Raw genomic sequence first — 10,000 nt, 5'->3', positions numbered from 1 at the left:
CTCTCTCTCTCGTTTCCCTCCTCTTTCTCTTTCCCTCCTCTTTCTCTTTCTTTGAGCTCTGTGTTTGTGCCAAGTTCTTTTCGTTGGGCCTCTCAGTCCAGACAATGACAAGTGAGGCCTAGTTTCAACGGCTGTCAACATGCCATCCCGCGCTCCACTCTTTCTTTTTCTTTCTCTTCTTTCCCTCTCTCTCTCTCTCTCTCTCTCTCTCTCTCTCTCTCTCTCTCTCCGTCTCTGTCTTTCGCTCATTTGCCCTCTTCCCCTGAAAGGCTCAATGAAACGACAGTGTGAATGTAGAACATTCTAGATGCCAAGAGGGGGGGGAAAAAAGCCTTTTGCTATAACCCTTCATTAAAGGGATAATCCGGAGTGAAATGCACTTTAGATCAATTTTTCGGACTATTGGGAGTACATACGTTGAGTTGACACCAAAATCATGTCATTCGGATGTATTTTGAGAAAGTTCGAGTTCACCGTTTTTAGCCAAAACTCGTTAGCCTGGAAGTGACCGGGGCAGGTCCTTTCGCCACTACAAAACGCTGTTTTTATACCTCTTCTACTGTTCCAAACAACGCTACACTTACGTGGTAGTGAGTAGAGGGTCCCTAAAGCCAAACCGAAGTATCCCCACGTCTTTATGTGGTCGGATAGAGAGTCCAGAATGAATTTAATCGAGTCAGTACCTTCCGGAAATGTCGCTGTGGCAGCTGCGCAACGCTTCAACAACACTTTACTAACATTTCCGGAAAGGTACTGACTCGATTAAATTCATTCTGGACTCTCTATCCAACCACATAAAGACGTGAGGATACTTCGGTTTGGCTTTAGGGACCCTCTACTCACTACCACGTAAGTGTAGCGTTGTTTGGAACAGTAGAAGAGGTATAAAAATAGCGTTTTGTAGTGGCGAAAGGACCTGCCCCGGTCACTTCCAGGCTAACGAGTTTTGGCTAAAAACGGTGAACTCGAACTTTCTCAAAATACATCCGAATGACATGATTTTGGTGTCAACTCAACGTATGTACTCCCAATAGTCCGAAAAATTGATCTAAAGTGCATTTCACTCCGGATTATCCCTTTAAAGCTACATTGTTAGTACTGAGACAGTACCTCTTCATTAAGGTGTGTGCGAAAGAGAGGGAGAGAGACCTAGTTTGGGGTGTGAATCTTGAATGGCTTTCTCTGCATTGCTCTCTAGCTAGTTTCTATAGAGTTTGAAGGAGGTCAAGGCTAGAGTCGGGGCATGTTAAGATATCCCTACCCTTCTGCAAGCATGCTCACTTGGAACAACTCCTGCATATACACATAGAACTGGTCCCAAAGCAAACAGCCAGTCTGTAATGTTGTAGACAGAAAAGGTGTGTGTGTGTGTGTGTGTGTGTGTGTGTGTGTGTGTGTGTGTGTGTCTGTGTGTGTGTCTGTGTGTGTGTCTGTGTGTGTGTCTGTGTGTGTGTCTGTGTGTGTGTCTGTGTGTGTGTCTGTGTGTGTCTGTGTGTGTCTGTGTGTGTGTGTGATATGCAGGATGTAAACAGTCCACTGAGGGGAAAGTACCATCAGCAGGATGCATATTGTTGATGCCACGTTTATCAGGTCGCGTTGGCACCCTCCGGCCTCTGTCATGTCAGCTCATTCTCTCCGCAGAGCTGTGGCCATCATCTCATAGCTGTGTGTGTGTGTGTGTGTGTGTGTGTGTGTGTGTGTGTGTGTGTGTGTGTGTGTGTGTGTGTGTGTGTGTGTGTGTGTGTGTGTGTGAGTGTGAGTGTGAGTGTGTGTGCACCCATTGTTTTTTGTGCATGTTCATGGGTATGTGGTCAAAGTTGATTTTGTGGGTGGGCTGATGAGGCCTGTGGAGTCGTCAGAATCAGTGTCTGTGTCTGTGTGTCTGTGTGTCTGTGTGTCTGTGTATCTGTGTGTCTGTGTGTCTGTGTGTCTGTTGGTTTGTGTGTTGTAGAGCTCCTCTGGGCTTTGCTGTCCTCTCCTCTGATTGCGGGAGGGAAGGGCTGGGCCCCAAGCGGTCCTCTCTTCCCAGGCCGGGAGGATGCCACTAATCACCACGACAACAGCACCCGCATCCCCTCCCTTGGGCCTGGTGGCATCCCCGGCATGATGCGCTCACACCCCTCACACACATTCTCACACACACACAACTAAATCTGTGTGTACATTTGTATGTGTTTGTTATTGCATGTGTGCACACACAGACACATTGAAGAACATGTAAGTATATCTGCAGAACATTTACAAAGACATTTTTACCTGCACACATTATCATGCATGACCATCACACACATCAGTATACAATGGTTAAACAGACCCCGACAAAATGTGATACATTGAATCAAAATCATATATATATATATACCTGAACAAAACAAGCTCTTATAGAGACATAACTGACACACACACACACACACACACACACACACTCACACACACGCACACACTTGAGTTAACACAGTAAAGTGGTGGTCTGTGTGCCACACCATATCAGGAATACTCTGCATGGTTGGCATGGCGCAGAGATTTACAGCATTCACCACTGAGGAGCCGACTGGCCTGAGAGAACCCACTGTCAGACTCTGAGGAATGTCTGTGTGCGGCTGTGCGTACACACACGTGTGTGTGTGTGTGTGTGTGTGCATGTGTTAGTGTGTGTGTGTCCGAGAAGCTGACTGAAGAGCGATGGGATCAATGGCGGGGCCACATTCTCCGAGCGTTCCTCGAACGCGAGGGCACAAATCACTCGGCCGGGCCGTTTAGCGTCGTCTTGTCGAGTGGCCGGCGTAATGCACGGGCGAAATGGGCATATTAGCGTGTTCGGGGATCAGCGGTAGTGGGGGCCCCCTCCCCCCCGTTAAAGTCCGCAGCACAAGCTTTTACAGTCCGCCTCTCGTAATCACGTCAGGCCAGACACCTGATCTGCACAGCGCGCTCTCTCTCTCAATATCTCTCTCTATCTATCTCTCTCGCTCACGGATCGATGGCCTCTGGCCCCAGCTTCTTGGAGCCTACACACACACATGCTTCACATAGGAGTGGAGAACTGTGTGTGTGTGTGTGTGTGTTCTCCTGGCGAGTGTTCTTCCCTAATCAATAACCACAGGCCTTAGTGCTCCATGTTGGCCTACATTCATGATTATATCATTTGTATATGAATGAAAAACTGTGCGTGTTTGTGTGGACCGTGTGTTTGTGGGGCTGCGTGCGTGTTGATGTTTGTTTGTGTGTTTGTTTGCGTGTCTGTAGAAAGTGGATAATGAGCAGTCTTATTTTTATTATGCAGTGTACATTTTTAGCCAAAGCTAAAAGCCGAAAAAGTAGGGAGTGTATTTGTTTTAGTTGCTGTTTTTGGACAAATAAATGTCACCTGACACAGACACACACACGCACATACACACACTCATACTCCCAGTACTTTGTCTACTCCATACAAAAATACGCATACACACTTTTACACCATTCCAGTGAAGCAACAGTGGACCAAATATGTGCAATGGGGTCAGGAGCAGCAGAGCGAACAAGTAAGGGGTGTGTGTGCTCCGGCACGTCACAAACCATCTCCCCTCTCCGACAGACTGCGCGGGAAAGAGGGAGAGAGGGAGGGAGGGAGGGAGAGAGAGAGAGAGAAAGAAAGAGAGAGAGAACTTTTCCCTCTGTGTTGAGTGGAAAAGTACAATGTTTCTCTTCTCTCCAAACGCAGTGAGCAGGCCAGACGGCCAATAGGGCGAAGGACAGGGAGGCTCGTCTGTGCACTGATTGGACACTCTGAGCTGGCTATGTGACCTCATGGAGTGTGTGTGTGTTGGGTGGGGGGGGGTTGTTTGTGCAACTTGGTAAACAAAGGAGGAGTGTTCCAACAACCCAATGGGCACAGCCCTCTACACCCCACATCCAAACACACACACACACTCACTCACTCACTCACTCACTCGCTCTCTTGCTCTCTTTCTCTCTCTCTCTGTCTCTCTCTCTCTCTCTCTGTCTCTCTCTGTCTCTCTCTCTCTCTCTCTTTTATTATACACACACCCTAAGCGGACCCCAACTTTGAATCATAAACGCCCCTTTTCCAACACAGTACCCACAGTGATGTGTGTGTGTGTGTGTGTGTGTGTGTGTTGTCATCATTCTTGCCGCGTTGCTGGGTGTGATCCCCGTCTCTCTTCCTCCCCTGAAAAACTCATTAATTTTATGGGCCGGTCTGATCCGCTTATTATTGTTTGTACTTTTATAGGGGAACACTGCTATGTCGGTGGCAGACCTGGAGGAAACTGCATGCAAAGGGTTTCCTGGGCGGGGGGTGTGGGACCATGTGACTGACCGATGGTTCCACTCGAGTGTGTGTGTGTGTGTGTGTGTGTGAGTGTGAGAGTGAAGGAGAGAAAGTGTTTTTGAAAGAAAGTCTGTTTGCGAATGAGAGAAAGTGTGTGTGTGTGTGTGTGTGTGTGTGTGTGTGTGTGTGTGTACACAGTAGACGGTCTGGCTTAGCTCTTAATGAAGACCATATCTGGTAGGGCGCTGGGTGCACATGTGACCCTGGTGTCATGTGAAGTGCTGCACTCCTGTTCTGATGAGCTGATTAGTGCTGCCTGCTCTGCAGCAGGTGAGCATCCACTGACACCTGGCCCACATCTGGCCCACATGCGGCACACATCTGGCTCAGCCCTTTCACACCTGTATACATTATGGACTTAAAGACTATTGCTGATGCTGTTTTAAGGGGAGTAATGCTTGCTATTTGGCCAGCCAGGCTAATAAGCCTTGTTCTCTTTGCTGTAATGTATTTCGAAAGTGTGTGTGTGTATGTGTGTGTGTGTGTGTATTGAGACAGGATCAGTAGTTCCTGATCCAGTTCAATCGGATATTTTGCAACATATCACAACACTCAGCTGAAAGTATTTTCCTCTGGCCCTTAGAGAATGTGTGTGTGTGTGTGTGTGTGTGTGTACGCCTAATATCATGCTCCAACCTGACAGCGTGTACACCCGAAGTTCCCTGCTGGTGTTTGTGTGAAGTTATTTTATTGGCGGACAGGAAATTGGACAGTGCTGAAATAATGTACTCCTCTCGGAGAGTGAGAGGCGTTTGTTTTCATGCGTTTCCAAGGCAACCAATAGGCTGAAACAACACATAGATCAAACTGCTCTAATGCTACAGTGACACACACGCGCGCACACACACACTTTTTTGCACTCCTTTGCTTATCTTATTCCAACAGTATTCACTCATATAAGCCTTTACCACTCAATTTTCTTTTTATATCAGGAGCACACTTCTACTTTCCTCCTCAGTCTTACACACACACACACACACACACACACACACACACACACTCTGTTCTGTTATGAAGCTGACCTCTGTTGGAATGTGTATCTGGGGGCTCTTCCAGGAAGCCTTTGTAAATATGAGGGGCTTCTGTTTCTCACTCTCAGCTGTGAGCACCTTCAGCTAAAGTGTGTGTGTGTGTGTGTGTGTGTGTGTGTGTGTGTGTGTATGTATGTACAGAAAGGAAGCCTTGCTGTGGACCTACACAGGGCACGGGCCCCAGCATACCAGCCTGTAGCCCCAGGAGATTCAGTCTCATACCAGACAGTGGGCTTAGCTACTTGTGTGTCAAACGCATAGAAGACGTTGAGTGTGTGTGTGTGTGTGTGTCTGTGCACGTCTCTTGCAGAGTTTGATCAACCTTGTTGAACTCTTGGCTTCCCAGTTGTAGAGAGTTCCTGTGACATTGTTTGTGTGTTGAGTGTTTTCATATGGGCTACTCAGGCTATTAGGCTACATACATTCCTGACCTCTCTCTGTCTTTCTTTTTTTCCTTTCTCTCTTTCTTCCTCTCTTTCTCTGTCTCTTTCTCTCTCTCCCGGCAAGGCCATGACAATCTGTGTTAACCATGTCGTCAGAGACATTAAATGGCTAACAATTAATCCATGGGTTTGCTGATGAGATGTGCTCAATACTCAGTCATTCCATAATGGCTAAATAAACCATGCTAGTGTGTCTGTGTTTTATGTCATTAAATAAATTATGCCAGTAAACATCTATGACATGCCAGCCTCCATTGCTTGTTGGCCTCATCAATGTGTTTGTTATGTGTTTATGTCTCCCATCTGGGCAGAGAGAAAGGAATAACGTTTTAGATAATTTTCTCCATGTACGTACTGTACATGTTTGTATGTTTTTGTTGAATGTGTTTGTATTGCTGCTGAAACACTGTAATTTCCCCTTGGGGATGAATAAAGTATATGACTATCTATCGATCTATCTATCTATTGATCGATCGTATCTATTTAGCAAGTATGTGTATGTATGTGGAAATGTGGAAAACCCATGCTGATGTCCACTCCTCTCTCTCTCTCTCTCTCTCTCTCTCTCTCTCTCTCTCTCTCTCTCTCTCTCTCTCTCTCTCTCTCTCTCTCTCTCTCTCTCTCTCTCTCTCTCTCTCTCTCTCTCTCTGTCCCCCTGTCCAGCCTCAGCTCCGGTGAGCAGCAGCAGCGTGGTGAGTAGACACCGGCCCCCGAGCTCCCCCGCCTCGGCCCCCCCGCACTGGGAGAAGCGCGGTGGTGGTGCCGCGTCCGTCGCCGTCGGCAACAGCAGCAGTGGGGCCCCGCCCGGCCCCTGCCCCGCCTCGGCCGCCGCCGCCATGTCCGCCATCACCATCGACCCCGAGCTCAAGCCCGGGGAGTTCGTCATCAAGAGCCTCTTCGCCGAGTTCGCCGTGCTCGCCGAGAAGAAGATCGAGGTGGTGATGGCCGAACCACTGGTAAGTGTCTCTGCCGTTTCCCCGGGATTTGGTTGTGGACGTGTGAGTTCTGTGTCACCACAGTGTTACCAAGAAGTGTGTCAGACCCTGTGTGTGTGTATGTGTGTGTGTTTGTGTGTGTGTCTACGTCTGAGAGAAAGGGTGAGCCAGTGCACGAGAGAGAGAGAGAGAGAGAGAAATGTGTGTGTGTGTCTGTCTCTCTTTGTGTCTGTGTGTCTGAGAGAGAGGATGAGTGAGTGCACAAGAGAGTGTGTGTGTGTATATGAGAGTGTTCCTTTATCCTTGCCAGAAGAGAGAAAGTTCTAAGGTCTGCTGTTTGTCATGTCCAGAACGTTGAGTTCTTTATCTGGATTGGCTAATGGGCACCGCTGTTGAGCCAGGTGCTACGGCTAATTAGCCGGCTGAGTTTGACTGAAACAGAACCATGCCAGGAAGTTCACCTTCCCCTCTCCACCTCGACAAATCTCTGGGCTGGTCTAACTGTGCAACGAGATAGGAATTCTTTCACACCCTCTTTCACTCCTCTCTTTTGAGGAGACACACATTTTAATACTTTTACATGGATCTCAGCCCAAGGGGGGAATTACAGATCCAAACAGTAATGGAAATATGCTGTAGGTTTGTGCAAATCCGATCAAACATGATACATACTACTATCTATGGGTAGGTATGACATATTTGTCTCCAAATGGACAAGCTACCTATTATAGCAGAGATTGAGCAGTACTTTATAAGTTTCTTTGCACTTGGTTTGCATAATCCACCCAGTTGTAACCCCCGCAGAGCAAGTTCATGCACATGCCCAAGGCTTCCAAATACAAGCACAATTAATTTACAATGAAAACCAAGATCCGTGATTGTCTCAGTGAGTGGCTGATATTTTAACATTTTAGAGTTAAAACAAGTGTCACACACACACACACACACACACACACACAGCTTCCCAGAATCCTAGCCCAGTGTTCCTGGAAAGCTGGCTGCTTCCTCTGCAGATTGGCTGGGTGGGTAGGAGCAGCCCCCCGTGTCTGGGAGGAGGAGGGGGGGGGGGGGGGGCACAGATACCCCCACACACTCCATCTCCACTCTAGCTAATCCCATCCCTCTACCCTATTGCTCCCTTTCCCTCTTTCTTTCTCTCTTTCTCTCTCTTTCTTCTTTCTTTCTCTCTTTCTCTGTTGCTCTCCCTGTTTTTTCTCTCTTGCTACCAGTCGCACTTAAATTAATAATCTTCCAGTCATTCTCAAATTCGCCCATCAGAACCACCCTCCCTCGACCACACTAGAGAAATACTTTTAATGTCATGAACCATTTTATAATAACAATAATCATGTTTCATGTTAATCCCACCTCTAGTCTCCCCCTGTTGTTCTTACTGATGCTCTCTCGCCTATTTGTCCCAGTGTGTCCCTATCCTATACTCTTGCAATATCACTCCTCCATCTGTCCCTCTCTCTCTCTGTCTCACACACACACACACACACACACACACACACACACACACACACACACACACAAGGCAGTGTTTGTCCAGTGATGGATAGACCTTTCTCCATGTTGACCTAGCAGTTGCGCAATCTGCTAATAGCTACAATCTAATACCCCCCCCCCCCCCCCACACACACACACACACACACATACACACACACACCCCGAACACCCCCTTTCTCACCGACGCACATTAGCACGTCCAGTTCTGCCACATTGCTTATGTTAGTGCTAACTTGTTAGCAGGAGCCCGTGCCCTCCTAATCCGGTAAGCCTGCGTGAAGGCAACTATGGGACACAAAGCAGAGCATCTACTGGAGGTCTGTTTTAGAGGAGATGAATCGGCACGCTGTCTCTGTCACGGGAGCCCGAGGTGTGCTGTGACACATTGAGGCTGTGCAGATGCGCTATCAAAGCCATGCCACACATACACACACACACACACACACACACACACACACACGCATGCACGCACGCACTGTTTCCTGAGTAGGGCTGACATAATGGGATTGCATGTGCTGCCTGTGAGTGGTATTAGTCTCTGGTGGTGATTTGGATACTTGTGTGTGTGTGTGTGTGTGTGTGTGCACGGATATTTTCATGCTGATTAGTGCAGTGCCCGTTCAAAACATGCCTATTCCTGTAGAAAACCCAGAGCCCAACTATACGCCCGCAGGCCTATAAAAATAGGATGATGGCGGAAAAAAACACAATTACAGCTAAACATTCAATATCGCAATAAGCATAGTTTAAGCATCGCTGCATTTGACACTTTTAACAGATCAAAATGACAACGATAACATCTGTTTTGAGTTAATGCTATATTGAGGAACTTGAAAGGAAAACAAGCACGATTTTGTGGAGTGAGTCATGAAATTAGCGATGTGGCTTTGCCCTGCATATCTGTGTGGGTTGAAGTGTTGTTTCAATATCAGACAAATGATTTAACTTGTGCCCCTAGCAAGACACCTGCCTTGATTGAAATCAGTTGGACACATACACACACACACACACACACACACACACACACACACACACACACACACATACACACACACACACACACACACACACACAGACACAGACACAGACACACACACACAAACACACACACACAGATTCCTGTCATTAATTGGTGGGTGTGGTGGTGAAGGGAGTGTATTGTTGATGGGAGCGAAGGCTAAATCTAAATCTATGTCTAAAAAAGGTTTTGTTTTGTTTTTGTTTGTCCCAGGAGAAGCCATTGTCCCGTTCCCTGCAGAGAGGGGAAGATCCACAGTTTGATCAGGTGAGTTACTCCTCTCACTCTCTCTCCATCTCCCTTCCTGTCTGTCTCTCTCTCCCTCTCTTTCAATCTCTCTGTCCATGTCCCCCTCTTCTTCTCTTCTCTATCTCCCTCTCCATCTTTCATTCCATCTCTATCAATCCATTCCATATCTCTCTTTCTCTTTCTCTCTCTCACTCTCTCTCTCCATCTCTCTCCCTCACTCCATATCTGTCTTTCTCTTCCTCTCTTTCGATCTTCTCTTCAGTCTCTCTGTCCATGTTCCTCTCTTTCCATCTCTCTCCATCTTTCATTCCATCTCCATCCATCCATCCATCCATCCATCTATTCGATTCCATCTCTCAGTCTCTCTCTCCCTCTCTCTCTCTCTCTCTCTCTCTCTCCCTCTCTGATGGACTGTCCCTTTGGGACACCGCTCCCAGGGCCCTGATTGGAGCAGGTCTCTCTAACAATGGCAGCTGCAGCAGAAT

At 47.5% G+C, this 10,000-nt stretch overlaps 1 protein-coding gene across 1 annotated transcript in view; it reads left to right on the top strand.

Annotated features, from left to right (window-relative positions):
• The window catches only part of fryl (furry homolog, like), a 96,547-nt gene that overhangs the window by 21,715 nt on the left and 64,832 nt on the right, over positions 1 to 10,000 (top strand). The window contains exons 2-3 of the mRNA XM_062555704.1: positions 6,468 to 6,760; positions 9,480 to 9,533. Of these exons, the coding sequence (XP_062411688.1) occupies positions 6,468 to 6,760; positions 9,480 to 9,533 (347 nt within the window). The remainder of the gene's footprint in view (positions 1 to 6,467; positions 6,761 to 9,479; positions 9,534 to 10,000) is intronic.

This window comes from Sardina pilchardus, chromosome 15, assembly GCF_963854185.1.
Source record: "Sardina pilchardus chromosome 15, fSarPil1.1, whole genome shotgun sequence".
Lineage (NCBI taxonomy): Eukaryota > Metazoa > Chordata > Actinopteri > Clupeiformes > Clupeidae > Sardina > Sardina pilchardus.
Note: the sequence above shows the minus strand (reverse complement) of the source record. Positions and strands in the feature narration are given on the sequence as shown.